At 54.8% G+C, this 18,108-nt stretch overlaps 1 protein-coding gene and 1 non-coding gene across 11 annotated transcripts in view; one reads left to right on the forward strand and one right to left on the reverse strand.

Annotated features, from left to right (window-relative positions):
- Dab2ip (DAB2 interacting protein) overlaps positions 1 to 18,108 on the reverse strand; it is a 241,180-nt gene that overhangs the window by 132,168 nt on the left and 90,904 nt on the right. For 9 of the 10 annotated variants that reach the window (XM_047524505.1, XM_047524503.1, XM_047524500.1 and 6 more), the window contains one exon: positions 6,719 to 6,864. The exons of the other annotated variant lie outside the window; for it this stretch is intronic. In XM_047524505.1, coding sequence (XP_047380461.1) covers positions 6,719 to 6,864 — 146 coding nt within the window. The remainder of the gene's footprint in view (positions 1 to 6,718; positions 6,865 to 18,108) is intronic. 10 annotated transcript variants of the gene reach the window in all.
- Trnac-aca (transfer RNA cysteine (anticodon ACA)) lies at positions 9,716 to 9,787 on the forward strand. Its single transcript has one exon. It is a non-coding gene; the product is annotated as a tRNA-Cys (tRNA).

The raw sequence follows: 18,108 nt of genomic DNA on the forward strand, positions 1-18,108 counted from the left end.
CAGCCTTAGCTCAGTTCAGGACTGCCGTTCACACCTACTCACACATCTCATCCCAGGCTGGGATTCTGTCCAAGGCCCTCCCTCCCAGGATGGCCAGAAGACTAGAACCACCTGAGTTTCTTTGTGCAAGGGGAGCTTGTCCCCTCACCCACAGCCAACCCCACAGGGGAGTGGGCTAAAGCCCAGAGCAGGGGAAAAAGTTTGGCATGCCCAGACCCCTGGGAAGAAGTCACCAAGCCACTGGGGGAGCCGCTTTTCCTTTTTGCCTATTGAGTCTCCTTATGATCTCCTCCAGTTTACTTCTGTGGCCTTCTAAAATAGCCATTAATTAGAGCCTGGTAATTAACTTTCTGGTTCAAATAATATTTTGCAAAGGAATTCCATTAAAGAGTTGATTTGCATATCCTCAGATGTGGGGCCTGGAAACAGGCAGGGCTACTTGGGGAGACTGGAAGAGATCCCACGGTGTCCCTCAGGCTAGCACCTGGGTTCTGCATGGTACCCAGTTAAGAGAACAGTCAGAGAACTTGGTAAGTTCTTCCCAAGAAAGTGGGCAGCTTGTTCATAAAACTAGCCAGCAAAGGTCCACATGCCCAGACAGAAAACTGCACACATGTACAAAGGTATGCATGCCTGGGGACCAAAGAGATCACGCTATACACATGAGCACAGCAGGGCATATGTAAATACTCACGCACACGCTGGCAGACACACACACAAGAAGAGAGCACACAATAATAATAATGGTAACCAACACTTACTGAGCACTTACACTGAGTCATCTACCTATATTTAACCTACAAAAATAGCTACTTCATATGGCCCAAACCAAAATGATGTCATATTGTCTGTTCCAAAAGCTGTACGTGTATCAACTCATTTAAAATGCAGACATGTACAAGAACATTTATATACCACATACAGACACCTTCACAAGGACAGGTACATACCGGTAAAAATACAAAAAATGTACACAAATATACACACACTTGTTCAAAGAAAGGTTTTTCTGGCCTTGGAAACCCCAATCTAGAGCTGATCACATTCTCACCAGCTAATTTCCACCATTCCTAAAAATACTGCCCAGCTCAGATCTCTGGAAGGTACACAAGGGAGCTGCAGATATAAAAGGAGGGCAATAAAAATGAGAAAGCAAAAATAAATTGGCTCTTCTATGTGTACAGGTCGTGTTCTGTGGCTTTCCCCTTCCTCTCTGGAGTTGAGGCTCAGAATCACGTGCTCACCAGTATGGCTCTGGTCAGCCCTGCCCCTAAAGGTGCCCATGAGGCTCAAAGGTAAATGCTGCAGTCAGGAAGGGGTCTGGTTACAAGGCCTGACTACTCCGTAGGTCCCACCTCCATGCCTTTGACAGCATGCCTCAGTTTCTCTGGATCCAACAGCGTCTTCACTGCCTACCTGCCCTGTAGGGCAAAAGAACTCTCAAAGTGCTATGGAAACACAGAGCCTCCTTAGAACAATTCCCGAATTAAGAATTAAACCTGATTCCCTTGTGGAGAGGAGGGGAGAAGAGAGTACAGGGAGTGCAAAGCCCAGCAAGCAGCCTTTGCAGGTAATTAATGAACTCCCTGTCCTAGCACTTAACATGTAGGGTTTAACAGGCAGGCTCCACCTACACTGGGCCTCTGGGCACTGAGGAAGTCCAAACAGGGCCACCAAGTGTCCTGTAAAGGGTTTGTGAGAACATTCTGGAGGCAAAGGACAGAAAGAGACAAGTCTCAAAAGAAGCAGCACCACTGGCCATTAAACTTGGAAAAGTAATATTCAATAATAAACAAGCAAACAAACACAAATAACAAATGATAGTGACTGTTTTAATGATCACATCCAATGTTTTAAAGGGTGTGAGGAAAGACGTAGAGACTCTCAAAAATCACTGGGGAGAATAAATAATTATAGGCTTTTGGTGATGGGCATTTTTATCAAAAACCTCAAACTTCATATTCCTTGACTTAGTAATTCCATTTCTAAAACTTTAACCTATGGGGAAAAGTCAGAGATATATAGACAAAAATTAATACCCAAAAAGTTAAATCCCCACATTATTTTTAATAAAAAAAAATTGGACATAGTTAAATACCTAAGTTATTAAAAGTAAGGATGGCTCAAACATAAGACAGAACAATGAAGCCAGGTGTGGTGGTGCACTCCTGTAATTCCAGTGGCTTGGGAGGCTGAGGCAGGAGGATAGCAACTTTAAAGCAAGTCTCAGCAATTTAGCAAGGCCCTAAGCAGTTCAATGAGGCCATGTCTCTAAATAAAATACAAAAAAGGGCTGGGGATGTGGCTCAGTGGCTAAGCACCTCTGGGGTTCAATTCTTGGTACCAAAAAAATACATAAAGATAGAGCAATGAACTTTTTTTTTTCTTGGTACTGGGGACTGAACCCAGAAGCACTTCCCACTGAGCTACATTCTCAGCTCTTTGTACTTTTTGAGACAGGGTCTCACTAAGTGTCCAAGGGTCTCACTAAGTGTCTCAAATTTGGAATCCTCCTGACTGAGCCTCCCTGAAGCAATGAACTTTTCAGATAGACTTTTAAAACAGAGGAGATTCACTTTCCCCGGTATAGATAGAAACCAGGGACACTCTGCCCGACTACCAACGTTAACCAACACTGAAAACTTACAACACTTAAGTCTAGACTCTTCCCCATGGAATTTTTTATTCAATAAAATTTTAGAAACATTTTAAGAAGTGTACAAGACACAATGCTAAATGCTAAGGAAACAGCACTGAACAGGACAGATACTTTTGATTAAGTATGTACTGAATGTATTAATATTAATATCTCCAATGACATTGTCTCATCATTTCCATTTTGTGGATGTGTAAACTGAGGTTCAGAAAGCCTAAGTGACTGGCCCCAGGAATATCTGGCTTCAGATCCAAAGATTACATATTCCCATTACTCTTGGTGTGGCCTAAACCACACTAGCATCTCACCATCTCCACACTTCACAAACCAGCCCCAAGGAAAGGTGGAGAAGGACCAGACCCTCCCTCTCTACAGTAGGGGATGAAATGGGAACACACCCAGGCCTGGGTGCCTAGCCCCTTCTGCACCTACTGTTCACTACCAAGCAAGAGAACAGCTTCTACCTTCCTTTCCCCCCTTTCCTTACCAAGTTTCCTCTCTCTCCTTCCTCCAGGGACTGCCTCACCCCAAGGGACAGAATACTGAGAGCCATTAAGGGTCCCTAGAATCCCCTACCCCCAACTTCCAAGAATTCTCCCTTCCTAGTCCTCCATCACCTGGAACTTTTGGATGTGGAAACTCCAACAGCCCACACATTCCCTGGAAGAGGCAATGCATCTCTGCTCACCTGCACCTGGTAGCATTTATGAGTGAAATTTTGCACCAGGCCAACTGGCAAGAAAGGGAATAGGGGTACTGCCACTCCAGAGACCACTGGAGAGCTAGAGGGGACATAATCAGCACAGTATCAGGAGAAAAAAAGGGATGAGGAAAGCATAATAATGCCAAGTGACCCCCCCCCCAACTCCCATCCCACAGCTCCTCAGGAACATTAATAAATGAATGAGTGACTTGGAAATCATCATCTGGGAAGGCAGAACCACCACATCCTGTATCACTTTTACCAACATTAAAACAGCCCTGTAAATGAACCACAACATTTCCAGTTTGCAACATGAAAATGCTTTTGCCAGCACACCTTTCACCTGGAAAGTGCTCTGAGCAGCATTCATTTCTGCTATCCATGAGAGAAATGATTACCTGTCCTTGGTGCTTATTGCCAAAGCCTCTAAAGGAGAAATGAGTGTCTGAGGAGCCCGGGAGACCAGCTGGGAACCTCCCCCAAAGCCATATTCAAGAGAGTAAGTACAAATGCTCAAACTTGTCCTATAGCTCTTGAGCCCACCAAGCCCCAGCTGGCCTGACTCCAATCTCACAACCAGAGAGCAGCATTTTACACCTTAGGTAGATTCTCTCCCAGGGAGTCAAAAGATCCAAGCACAGAACCAACTAGTTCCCAACCTCTGGATCAGAGAATTCAGTGCAAAAGAAGAACCTCCCTACCACAGCAGTTTGTGGAGCATGCAGGCAGCATGCAACAAAGCCTCTTCAGCAACCACACAGACCACAGATTCACCCCAAGGTGAACTCAAGTGGCCACCCACATGGCACTGGATTGTTCACCTTCATGGGAGGCCCATGGGGAACAAGGTTCACACGTGCCACCCTAGAAGCCCTCAGCCTTCTTCCCATCCCTGTCCCCATTCACTCACTGAGGCTGGTGTCTCTCTGCACTTACCGCAGCCCCCAGGGAGAGGCATGGTAGCCAGTGGAGGTCCCATGGAGACCGGATTCGACTCCTCCTTGCTGCTAAGTCAAGCCAAAGGCAGTCCATTCCCTCCCCCAGCCTTCACTAACACAACTACCCACTCAAGAGGAGGAGCAGATACCTCTCCTCTAACCCTGGTTTGACCATGAATTGGAGAGGAGGGGTCAACTCCAAACAGGACAACTCCAGGGACTGACCCAGAGAAATATCTGCCCACCCACCCACCCCAGCAGCAGCAGGCAAATCTATTCCTAAGCAAAGCAACAAATCAGGAACCCTGGGTCCTGGTAAAGCTGATTTCAGCTCCGAGGCTGGGTAGAAGGATTTCAAATCCAGTCTCTTTGCCTGTTCATGGGAAATCTAGACTCCCTTTCTGTGCCAGAGAAGCCACCAAGCCAGATTTTGTTTACAGAAAATTAATAAGACAATTCCACACCACTGCCAGTGACATTCGGCTCCCACAACTACCATTTACCACCAATTCCAGAAACGGGCTTGTAGTTTCACTCCCAACCCCCACACCGCACCCCCTTAACATGTAGCAAGGCTAACCCTAAGGCCAGGCTGGGTGGGACCTGCGCGAGGTCATCTTAGCCATGCCCTGACCTCCCGGACAGGGTTGCCAACCAAGGGCTTGCCAGTTAGGTTTCTTAGCTGGCTCCCCGCTGGAGGGAGGTAAACACGACATGCATGCCGCCTGCTCCCAGGAGGGCAGACACTCAGAGGCCGGTCGCCTGCTGTCTCTTCTGCTCCCCGACAACCACCACATGCACACAAAATGGTACGTACACAAGCCCCCGCATGCGGGTGCAGAGGGTCCTGACCCCTGCCAAGGAAAGCGCAGAGAAGGGCATGTTCCTGGGGAAGAGAGCTGGAGGTGGGGGCCAGGCGGAGGGAGGAAAGCAGCAAACCGGGTGGCCTGCCGCCCAGACAATAACAAAGATGGGAAGGCGAGATTTTCAAAGACGCAGTGGCTGCACCCAGCACTGAGCTCTGGCCTGGCTGCATCTTCCTGCCAGGGCACGCCTGGTCCCCTGGGGCACGATGGCCATCAGAGAAAGGCTGAGGGTCCTGCCTAGGGTTGGGCTTGGCAGCTGGGGCAGGAAGCCAGCTGCAAGCAGTGGCGGGGATGCACTGGAAAGAGCTGCTTTGAGCTGATGGAAATTAAAGGTCTAGCAATTCTGGGATGCGGAGGGGTACTCTCTGGTAAGACGCTAGGGTCAGTTAAAGAGACACTCAACCTCGGGCAGGAGTTAGGCTATAACTTGTACTCCTTTGCCGGCTGGAACCAAGGAGGAGGAGAGAGACATTTTCATTCTACCTGTGCTTCCCCTACAGGGAGTGCCAACTCGCCAATCGTACACACCGCCACAGCCCAGCGAAGGCAGCTGCCAGTGGCCTGAGCTGTTGGGGCTGAATGCTGAAAAGGCTCCTTGGTGCACCCCACTCTTTCACCTCCACAGGCTGGGCAGGGACACGTTCTAACTGGCACGGGAATCCATCGCCCTGCCTGAGCAGAGTAAAAAGGTGCCTGTGGCTGGCACCAGTCAGGGAGGAGGACCCAGTCCCCAAGAGGCTGTGCCCGCCCAGTGCCCCCACGAGCGTGGCCAGGATGGCTTGCCCTTGCGAGCTGTAGCCTGCTCCACTGCCGGTGACTCCCCAGCAGGCTGAACCACCTTCTTCCTCTCCTCCTGTGCCCCACAAGCCGCCTCCCTCTGGAATTTCCACACCTGCTCCCGGCTTGCCAGGAACAGGAGACACCCCTGGGAGTGGAGAGGTGAGGAAGGGAAGGGGCTGCCCAGGCTGGAAAGGCCCTTCTTCCCGGCTGTGCCCCTGAACTCAGGGCCTGGGCACTGCCCACCCCAGCCCCCAGCGGAGCACGTGCCCTACTTAGAGCAGATGTGCCCCCTAAGCGGCCCAGCCCCCTGCTCCTCCCCTCCAGATGTTCACCCTTTTCCTCAGTACGGCGCGTCCGGGTCTCAGCAAAACCCAGACGAAAAATGTCTTTTGTATCGGACACCCGGGGGCTCCCGAGGCCAGGGGACGGGTCCTAGGGGTGGAGGCGCCACTTCCGTCCCCAGCTCCAGGCACTGCACGGCCCGGGAAACAATGCCCACCTCGGCCAGGCGAGACAGGACTTCTCGGCTAGCGCACTTCCCGCCGGCCTCGCCCCGGGCCTCGGACACCCTCCTCACCTCACCCTGGGGGGAAAAGGAAGGGTCCTCGCCTCGGGCCCCGGGTCCCGGGCGGCCCCCTCAAGTTCCCGAGGGCGGCGTGGGGTCCCCTCCCCCAGGTAGCGCGCCCCAGCCGGGGCTCTGGCTTTGTCCCCGCGCCCTCGGGGCGCATCCCGGGCGGCGGCGCGGGGAGGCCGGGCCGGGCGGCGGCGGGCTCACCTCTCATTGTCCGCGGCGGAGGCGGCGGCGGCGGCGGCTGCGCTCCGGAACCCCGGCAGGATGTGGCGGAAGCTGTGGTTGCGGTCCAGCTTGGGCTGGCTCTTGGTGCGCTTGATGGAGCCCTTGAGGCGGCGGCTGAGGAAGCCCTGCGCGCGGGGCGACAAGAGGGGGAAGGGGAGGCGGGGTTAGCGCGGCGGCGGCGGGCCGGGACCCGCGCGGGACCCGCACCCTCGCTGGGCGGCCGCGCGGCCGAGGGCGGGCCGGGCTCGCGCTCGGCCCCAGCAGCTCGCGGCCAGCGCCGCCGCCCGCCCGCCGACCGAGCGCCGACGGCCCGGCCCGCGCAGCGCGGCCCAGCCCACCCCGCGCCGCCCGCCAGCCCAGCCCGCCAGCCCAGCCCGCCACGTCGCCCCCGCCCCCTAAGCCGCTGTTGCCATGGCGACGCCGAGCCGAGCCAAGCCGACCGCGGCCGAGGCCGCCCGAGCCCCCGGGCGCCGAGGGAAGAGGGGCGGGGCCGAGGGGCGGGGCCGCGGAGGGGCGGGGACCCCTGGGGGCCTGGACTGACTGCTGCCTCACACCTTCGCCGGGGCCTTACAGCCTGTCGCCGGGAAACCAGGTCACACCTCTACCCACCTGGAGCAGTACACGCCCCCCGCCCCGTCGAGGATTGATAAAACGCTTTTTCCACCTGTGGGGTCAGGGTGTCAGCCCGCCGTTGCACAGATGCGGGGAATCATGGCTCAGAGAGCAGGCGCAGGGTCCGCTGAGGGTCCGGCAGACTGCCGCCTAGTAACACTGGTCATCTAGACCCCTAACCCTAGTGGCAGTCGCTAACTGTCCAGGTGAAGTCTGAAATTACTGTACCCCAGCAGGGACAACCACCTTGGGGACAGGATCCCTAGCGCCCAACTTAGAGCCGGGTACAAGGGACTGAAGGGTCTGTGAGGTATCCCTATTGGGTTTTTCAAGATTGGAGACACCCCACTGGGACCATTCTTCCATTATCAGTCTGCACTGGAACTCAGAGCTTGAAGCTCCACCATTCCAAGGGCTTCTGGACTAATGGGAGACCTGCAGAGAAGACATGGGTTGCACCAATGCTCCCTTTACGGGTGATGGGTAGATATGGGGACTCTAGAGGCTACAGCCTGGGTCCTGCTGGGCTTGGAACCTGCAGGCAGCTCAAGGCAGGAAAACTGGGGAGGAAAGAGGAGTTTTCTGTGAGGGGTTCTGGCACACACTGCCCCTGCCTCAATTCCAAGTGGTCAAACAGCACAAGTGAATGGAATAGTAACTTATTTTAAAGTTAATGTTGTACACAATCTGAAAACCACATTTCATCCACCATGCCACAAATGGTTGACTTGGCAGTCCTCTCCGGGTTCAAGAGGTGGGGTGAACATTTGCCATAGAGCTGGATTTGTCTGGTTCTATCGCCAGAAAATTGTAAACACAACAAGGTCAAATCTTAGCTGTGTGAATTTTATCCTATCAGCCACACAAACAACAACAGAAGAACATCAACTGCATATGAAGAAGCCTTGTTCAGAGAGGTAAAGTGACTTGCTCAGTGACATCCAGCTTCCACAGCTGCCTAATGCCAGAGTTTTTCCCATAAAACAGCCCTCTTTTGCCCGCCTTCTTCAAGCTTTCCCTTTTCCTATCTTTCTCTCCTTACTTATTCCTCCTCAACCTCTCACATCCACAGGAAACCTATCCCTGTGGTCACCTGTCAGCATTCTGAACATCCTCCAACATCTATCTTACATGTCACCTCACCCAAAGGCCTTTCTGGATAGTGAAGTCCAAAAGCATCTGACCTCTGCAGCCCAGCATTACCTGTCAAGGTATTCAAATTAGCTGCAGCTCAGCAAAAATCTCTTGGTATTAGAGGTGGCAGAAGGAATCCTCCTTCCGAGGGGTGACCCACAAGCAAGGCACTGCAGACGTGGCGCACAAGATTCCAGAGGACAGCACACAGGCAGGGAGCTGCACCTCTGTGTAAACTCTGGGCTCTCCCTGCCTCAGCCTCACCTGGATCACCTGCATGGAACTGTCACAGGTGTTGTGTCAAGCAAGCTCCCCCAAAGGCCTTGTACCTTTTCCTCGGATTTTTATTTTCTACCCTGATGAAAATGTCAGTTTTTACACTCTTGTGGCACAAAGAACCACAAGGCATGTTTCACGATTTATGGAGCTCATTCTGCAGCGATATTGACAGCTTGATCCTATTTCTGAGTTTTAAAAAATGAAGTCCTCTCCTCTCCGGGAGGGTGGGTGAGATGTGTCCCACTCCTCCTCCTATTAGACACTTAATGCTTCTCTGACAGCAGCCTCCTCTTTAAAACCTACTCTAGATGGCATTTCCCCCAACCAGAACTAGCAATGACCTTGGGACTTAATACTCTCTACAACATTCACTCAGTCACCTTATTGAGAGTCTGGTGTGCATTAGACACAGTGACCCTGACAGTCAAGAACACAATGGATTAAGCAGTGTGTACATTTTCACTATGTCCAGGAGCTCAGATCATGGGGAGAGAGATTCCTCAGGAGAACAGGGAGGGTTCCCACTGACCCCACCACCACACCCCATATCTACCCTAAAGACCTTGTTTCCACAGGAGACCCAGCTCAAGTTCCTGCATATGACAAACATTCATCATCATGGAAGGGGACTCAGTTCCAAAAGACTGCATTAGTGAGGGTGGTTGAAGCCCAGAGATGGGGAGGGATTTTCCCAAGGTCACACAGCATGGTTAATCAAAGACCCCAGACTCTGGTCCCCTGCTCTGCCCAATCTCACAGCTTGCTTACTCTCCTTCACAAGGATAGAAAGCCCAGCAGGGGCTTAGGGGAGTCCTCACTCAGCTCTGGATGAAGCGAAACAAACCTTTTCTCCTGTCCCTTCAAAGGCAGCAGCTACAGGCCTGAACTCCAGAGGAGAGACTGACTGATCTTCAAGTCAGAAAGTCTCATTCTAGATCCAAGTCAAGGGACTGGGGTGTGGCTCAGTGGTAAAGTACTTGCCTACAATGCAAGAGGCCCTGGGTTCTATCCCCACCACTGCAAATAAATAAATTAATTAATTAAATAAAATAAAAACCAAGTCAACTTTTTAACTAGCGGAAGTTGGCAAATCATGCAACCCTCTTGCAGTAAAACAGGGTTCCTGCTGTCTACTTTGTGGGTTGTGCTGGAGGCTGATGATGGTCCAGTCAGTGGCTGAGAAAAGCAGGCACGCAGGGCTGCAACCCAGGGACACAGACAAGTCCCCTTGCCTCTGTGAAACGGGGAGCAGGCTACAGTGAGGATTAAGGAGGCTGATGAAGCTCTAGGCTCAGCGTGTAGCACACAGTAAGTGTGCTCTCAGCAAAAGCCAAATGTTATTCTCACAGCAAATTCCCACACGAATGCACAGGCTTGTTAAACTCATTGCTATAACATATGCTGTGTCCAGCTCATCCGCAAGGGTGAGACATGGTTTCTACCATCACTCCCTAGCCCACCCCCACAGACTCTGGTCCCCTTAACCACACCATCAGGGACTGACTTTATCCTCACCTCTCCAGAAGACTGCCCCCCAACACAGTGGCTGACCTTGCTGACCAACCCAAGTCTCCCATAGCATCCAGTTCAAACCTTAATCCAGACAACCTGTATGGGGGCCAGTCACTGGACCTCTCTGAGCCTCAGTATCTCATGTATAAAACAGGCTCATGAAGATGCCTACTTTTGGGGATTGTAGGAAGCATTAAATAAGGTCAGATATCACCAGGAAAACGGTAAAGATTAAGCAAGTACAGAGTCGCTAGCTTTATTATCACTATTACTGATGTTGGTTCCAGACAACCACCTCTTTGTGTTCCAAGGGGCACATGACCACCATGGGCAGGAGTCTGTCCGGTCTCTCCCAGAAGCCTGAAGGCCACCTGGCAGTGGGGACAGAGACATGAATGAACATGCTTGCAAAATGAGTGACATCCAGTTTGGAAGTTCTGAACTCTTTGAACAAGCACGTTCTTCTAAAGCAACCTCAGAGACTCCCCGGGTGCACGGTGCACGGGGCGGGCAAGGTGTTCAGGCGAAGCCCCGGCTTTCATCCCAGGGAGCAGGGACTGATGTCCAAAGCGCAGCAAGCAGCCTCCACAGCCCACGGGGACCATGCGGCTCTGTCCCCAGATGGGGCACTCTGCCTCCATGAGCACAGTCCGGGGCCTGTGTGCTTGTCAGGCAGCTGAGCTGGGTTCAGCTAAGGCCCCAGGGCTTTCGTACAAGTTGCGCCCTCAGCCTGTTCCCTGATGACTGGGTGTGAACAGCTGTGTGGCCTCTGACGATGGACACAGTCCCTCCCAGCTGGCTCACAAATCCCCTGGGATTCCCTCCATATCACTGACCAAAGCACAGGGCAGACTCACATGAGGAACAAGGCCTGACTGAGGACCACTGGTGCCCAGCAGCTCCCCACGCCATCACCCACCATCCTGATGTCTGGCTCCTACCTGCTCCTTCTCCAGAGCCTCTCCAGGCCTCCTCATGATTGCAGATGCCTGGTTTCTTCATTCGACCATTTCAATCAATTCCAAGTGATGATGATGATGATAAATGACCAGTTATCGAGCTCCCGTTCTGCCAAGTGGCTGTGTCCATAGTAACTCACTGCAGACCTCCCACCCCAGAAGGGAAGGCCTGCCCTGGAGGCCAGGGCCTCTAATAAGAGGAGCCCTTACAAGGATGCAGGCTGCAGAGTTTAGAATGTTTTGGGGTTTCAGGACAGGAAACAGGGGCTTGGGGAAGCAAAGACACTGGGTGGAAGAGGCCAAGCTGTCACATGGTAGAGCTGCAACTGTAACCAGGAGAGTTCTGGTCCCCGGGTGGACAGGAGAGAGACCCCTCCACACCACATATGAGACGACAGCTCAGATCATCCCCACCTCTGTGCTCAGACCCAGGTAGAAGGGGAGGTACAGGGGCCCACAGGTGAGGACCTGGAGGCTCAGGGAGGGGAAGCCTTGCCCAGTCCTGTCCTCATGTGCACCTGGCCCTCAGCCCAGGCAGCAGCAGCTTGGAAACCATGGGCTTGCGTTCCAGCACCACCACCCACACGCCGGGGAGCCCCGCGTCAAGTCGCCCATCCTGCACCACTGTTTCTCCCTCTACGCAGAGCGCTGAGCATGTGCCTGGCACACAGCAGATATGCAAACAAGGCAACTTCCACTTCCCACCCCAGCACCTCCTTGGTCCTGCATCTTCTACCAGAGTCTGCCTTCACCACCTTCTCCCCTTCCAGCAAACTGACCTTGAGGCACTGCAGACGGGGAGTGGACCTGACATAACTTTTTCACCCAGGGGCCCCTCAGCTTCCCACGCTGGGACCCCAAGACAATGCTCAGCATGGAGGCAGAACCCCACAGCCCTCCTTCAGCAGAGGCCCGGCGCCTCCATGGCAGTGTCTAAGATCCATACCCAAACAGAGAGCCTTCGAGGAGGGAGGCTGTTTTGACAGACATCTCTCTTAATATCTTTCTGGGGCTTTATCCAAATGCCAAGAACACATCTAAATCAACAGGAAAGGCAGAGGAAGCTCCCATCCAGATACTGCCACCTCTCAGCCCCCGGAAAGGAGATGGGCTGGGTACACAGACTGGCAGGTAGACCTGAAACCTCAGCAGGCTGCAGGGACACCAGAAAGGGGCTGGAGCAGTGGGGATCCTGCCTCCTGAATCACTGACTGAGAGCCAGAAGGGCCCACAGAGATAGGCCAGTACCACGTGGTACAAATGAGGCCTCTCATGAAGCCCAGAGAACAAGACTTGCCCAGAGCGAGCAAGCAGGGCAGTGGCAGGAGAGCAGAACCAGGTCCCCTTGCTCCTCAAAACCCCAGCCACCCACGTTTTGAGAATCCACAAGGCTAGCTGGGTGGGATAATGCACACCTATAGTACCAGTTACTCAGGAGGCCGGGGCAAGGAGGATCACAAGGTGGAGGCCCACCTGGGAGTCCCTGTCTCCAAATAAATTTTATAAAAAGTGGGTCTGGGGATGCAGTTCAGAAGTAAAACTCTCCTGGTTTCAACCTGGTACCAAAAGAAAAGCAGGGGAAATCTCCCAGATTCCCCACTTTGCAGACCTCAGTCTTTCCATCTGTAGCAAAGGGGCTGAGTTGGGTGATCACCAAGATCTTTCCAGTACTGATATTTGAGGCTCTATAAAGTTAGAGCAGCTGCTAGAGCCAGGTTGCCTTGCTTTCCCAGGCTTGGCACTAATAGTACATCAAGGAATCCTCTGGCTTTGCCCATGTCCTTCAGATGGGCCATTGCTGCTGCCCTCCTTCCCAGGACCTGGGGCCCTGCCCTTAGCAGGCTCTCATGCTCCCCTGGCCTCCTCCCCTGAGAGGTATGTGCCATCAGAGGATCCCGACTGGGGGATGACTCACTGAGGACAGAATGTCAGACACTGTGACAGGTGAAGGAGGAGAGGCATTTAAGGCTGGATTAAGTTGGTGCCTTTCCGAGGGCCACCCGCTCACAGGCCACCCCACGCCCTCAGAACCCTGCCCAGTCCCAGGCCGGCGCTCATTAAACACACACACCTCACCCGGAACGGCAGCCAGGCTACTGGGGTCAAGCAAAGAGAACCAGTTAATGGGCCATGAGGGCCCAAGAAGGAGCTGGGACACTCAAGGGCCACCCTTGTCCTGAAATTCTGCCTAGAAAACCATACCCAAACACCTTCACGTGGAGGAATACACAGGGCCAGAGACATGCAGGTTCAAGGACAGGCAAGCACACAAACACAACGTGTGCACTTGCCTGCGGAGCAAGGTACAGGCAAGCCCATGAGTCTCCCCAGCACTGCCATGCCCAGACACAGGGACACACGTGCACGTGGGTCAGCACACATGCAAACACACGTTAACAAGTACATTGAAGCAAACCCACACATACATGCTCATTCTCAGCCGCCAGCACACACCATGAATGACGCGGACACCACAGCAGGAAGGGACGGTGGCCCAGAGGCTCAACATGCTGGGAGCCCAGAGTCCTCAGGGTCCTGTGGCCTGGTAAGAGCTGGAAACCCCTGCCCCAAACACGTCTCCTCTTGTCCATCAACACACCTGAAGTCACACCCTGGGCACACCTGTGAGGTCCAGGGCACCTCGATCTCTGGGAATCCCCAGGTAAAATGCAAAAGCCGGCAACGGCCTCGTGAAAGAGGCGGGAGAGCAGAGGGCTCCACTGCTCTGTGGCTCGGGGACTGAGGCCAGGGGCAGGGTCCACGGCTGCTTCCTCTTCTGTAAAATGGAGACAAGAAGCAGTCCCAGCGATTTGCAGTGATGGGATGGGATGACACGTATAAGACCTCGCCTCGGTCACTTCCTGGCACACAATCCACTGTGCCTGCTCTCAAGGTCACTGTGTTGCCACAGACTTCATTTTCCCTGTGACCTCCAGACACCAGCCCTGCCATGAGCCAGAGGGCCCCTGGCACCATGAACCCAGCTTGCCCTCAGGTCCCTCCCCACTGGCTTGGTCTCCCTCATGCCCTTGGACTAGGCCGGGTCTGTGGCGGGCTCATGGCTTTGTGGTTACCCACGAATTCGCTTGACGTCTCCCACCCACACTGGGCTGCGGAGCCCCAGAGAAGGGCCCCGGCAGCCTGGCAGGTATTACCTAAATATCTCCTGAACGAACTGAGGCATGTTTCTGACAAAAGGAAAAAGAGGACGTGCTCAGAGAGGCCTCTTAAAGGGTTCCACGAAGGAGCAATCTGGGGGGGCTTGAGGAGGAGGTGGCTTTTGAGGGTATTTTTAAAACACTGATGGTAAGACAGCAGGGGCACTTGCTGAGAGTAGCAGGAGCAGGGCAGCCACGTGCAGGGAACCCCAGCTGACTCGCAGCTCAGGCCCAGGCATCTGGAAGGGCAGCACTGGGTCTGGCTGCAGGGGAGGCCCCCGGAGTTATCATAGGGCCTCCAAGTTACACGCCATCTCTCGGGCTGGACCTATAACCTCTTTCCCCATGGCAGGGGACACCAAGGCAAGGGAGCCCTGGAGGAACCTGGGAGTCGGGGGGGAGAAGGAGAGCGGGACCCAGTCACGCAGAGGGGCAGAGGGTGGCAGGGGGAGGGGAGGACATCGGCAAACCCTCCAGGTGTGAAGCCAGGGCTCCGGTGTACACAGAGCAGATGCGCTCCTGAGCTCTCAGTCAGCGATGTGACACCCAGAGCAGCCAGGGTGTGACTCACTGCTCCACAAATCCCCCACCGACCGGCACTTGCCTCCGTGCAACAAGCCCATCCCAGAGGGTTGGAGGGCCACAGACACCTCATCAGCTCTGCAAGTTCTGGGCCAGCCCTGGTCTGGAGGGCAGTTGGTGGCAGGGAAGCCCCCTGAAGCAGGGGCTCTCCTTGCTCTTTCTCTCTCTGCAAGGTTCCAGGCCCTGTTGTTAGGATCCCACACCCTGAGTGAGCAGAGCTGCTAAAAGCCCTCTTCGCTAGGGACACCAAACGCACCGTCAGGGGAGGGCTTCACAGGCCACTCTCCTCCCAGGGGCCCTACCATCTTCAGGCCAGCTCCCCGGGGAGTCCAAGCCTCCAAAGGCTCCACTTAACCCATTAACTTCCTCCAGCCCCTCCAGGGCTCACCGGGGTGAGGCCTCACCCCAGTGCCGAGGGCTCAGATTAATCAGAAACAGCCTCTGCCCTCCAGAAGGTCACCGTGGGCTGGGCTGATGGGAGAGGGACACATGGTTGTGGATCGTTAAGTGACAGAGTCCTTGAGAGAGAGGATGTGCGGGCAGGTGTTCTGGAGACTGGGGGGGGACTCCTGTCCAGGTGAGGGTATCACAGGGGAGGAAGGGAGCCTAGGATGCCAAAGAGGGAACTGTGGCAGAAGGACCAGCTCAGAGCCTGGGACGGACTGTGGACCTGGGTTCCCTACCCTACCAGGGGCCCTCTAAGGCGCTGGGCAGAACAGTGACGATCCTGGCTCATTCTAGAGGTTCCTTAAGCAATTCCACAGGAAAAGTCACTCATCCCAACGTGGATGTCACTGCTGCCACCTCCACAGAGGGCCTCCTGGCTTTGGAAACAACTCCCACCCAAGAGCTCAGATATGATTATGTCTGCAGTCCCACCCAAATGCCTCCTGACTGCTTTATCCTCCTAGCCTGAGAAGGGACGGGAGGCATCTCTGCCCTGCCCCCCAAAACTCATGCTCCTGGTTCAGGCAGCGGGGAGGGGAATGGGGGGTACCGCAGAGCCACGGGGAGGGGAAAGGAGGGGAGCAGTTCTCTCCACCCCAGGGTGTCTGCCTGCCAGATGCCTTCTGACCCGTAGGGCCAGGCCTGTGGGATGCAGGACAGGACACAGAGAAGGGAGGCCAGGGTTCAAATGCCAGCTCTGTCTGCTATTGGCTGTGTGACCTGGGAACACACACCTCCCCTCTCTGGGCTTCAGTGTCCTCATCTATAAGAAGGACAGGATGACAATACTGGTTAGCAAGGATTGGGCTGGGGACAGTGTGCCAGTCTCCCTGAGGATTCCACATCCAGCCCTGGAGCTGATTCTTCCCTCTCCACCTCCCTCCATTCTGCCACCTCTGGGATGCCTGTGATCTGCCTTGGGTGTAAGGATGAAATGAGACAATACCTAGGGTGCCCGACCCAGTGCCCGACCCCGGCCCTGCGCAAAACAGGCTTTATGATCCCCACTGTGAAGACAGCAAAGAGAAGTAGAGATGGACTCCAGACGGGCCAGCAGGCCCAGGCTCTGACCACCACCCCACCTCTCCCAGAATGCCCACCTAGCTTCCTCCCAAAGCAGCCGTGAGGCTGGAACAAGCTTCCTGTCCACTGTCAAAGGGTGACAGTGACTGTCTACTGGTGACCGCAGTGCAGCTCTCTGGCCACCTCCCCCGTGCCCTTCCTAACAGGAGGCTGTCTTCATCTCAGCTCTTGTCCCCTCCAATGTCCCTGACCAGGGTCTCCTTTCAACACTCCAGCTCTCTGGTCCACCCAGGCTCGGCCAGCTCAGCCACCCTGCCGGGCCCGGCAGTGGCCAGCAAATCGGGGGCTCCCTGACTGAAGCTGATCCCACCACCTAGCAGGCGGCTCTGTGGCTCTCCAGCTCCCTGTGCCGGCCACAAACCCCTAGGACGGCCACCTGCAACTCTCCCAGGGAGTAGCCACCCAGGCGTCCACTCGCTGCCCTCTGCTGCCCCCAGCTGGCGGGAAAACACCCTGCACAGTCTCGCCAGTTCTGTCCATCGGGACTGGCCCTCTGAGCACTCGGCCTCCGGTCTCTGGTCAGTGAGCCCCTCACTCCCCACCTCCTCCACCTCCTGGAGCCACAGCTGAGCCCAGAAGCTCTGCTGGGGGCCATGTCGCTGTGGGGCAGCCAGTGAGGATGGGGGGTTACAGGAGCTCTGGGTGCAGCACAGGGCAGGGGTGGGCCCCGGTGCAAGAAGGGGAAGGGGTGAACGCTGGCTGAGCGGCCCCTGTGCCAGGTATTGAGCTCTCCTGGCTCCTGTGCCCATTTCCAGAGGGGGAGAGAGAGGCCCAGAGTTGGGGCGACTGGCCTGAGTCACGGGGGATGGTGGCCAAGATTCAAATCCTGCTGGGAGGAGCCGGGGCCCAGCGTGCAAGTGAAGAGAGGAAGGCAGGCCCCCTAACGGCCTCCCTCCCCACACCGAACCTGGTGTTCCCTGTTAGTGGGGAACGCAGCTGATCAGCCTCCTGGGGGCACCTCGATGGAACCAGATGATCTGTTCCCTGAAGTAGAGGGCTGGGAAGTGCAGCGGTCAAGGAAGGCCGAGGCGGTGCCTCTGGGAGACCCCAGGGCAGGGCCAGGAGGGTGCAGAGGTTGCCCTGTCCATACTCCCTGGGCCAAGCTGGCACTTCCCAGGATGAGGAGAGAGACTCCAGGGAACCTGGACACGGGCCTTCCCACACTTCTGCCCTCAAAGACTCCCCACAAGGACATTCTAAGCACAGGTGCTGGGGTGGGAAGGGCTCCCAACAACCTGCTTGAGAAAAGCAGTTTGTCCCTTCACCCCTATCTTGGATCTGCCACCCCAGTCCTGGTGGTCAAGTATACTGCGTGGAAGCACATTCTGCACCCCAGGTCTGCTCTGACTTACTCTGGTCTATCTCACCTCCCTCTTTGAGGACTCCATACTCCTGCTAATAGTCTCATATTCTGTCTACTCCTCTCTGTCTAGGGTCTCCTGTCACCTGCATTCTCTCCATTTCTTCACATCTCGGCCCCCAAGCTGCTCTCAGTTACGCCTGCTGTTTCTTCTCTCCTGACCTTCATAGGGGCCATCGTGGCTGCCTGGAATGTCCTTTTCCTCTCACCTGCCTGGAAATGAGAAAGCCCAGTCCACCTCTA

The sequence above is a fragment of the Sciurus carolinensis genome, chromosome 14 (genome assembly GCF_902686445.1).
Source record: "Sciurus carolinensis chromosome 14, mSciCar1.2, whole genome shotgun sequence".
In the NCBI taxonomy this organism is placed as follows: Eukaryota; Metazoa; Chordata; class Mammalia; order Rodentia; family Sciuridae; genus Sciurus; species Sciurus carolinensis.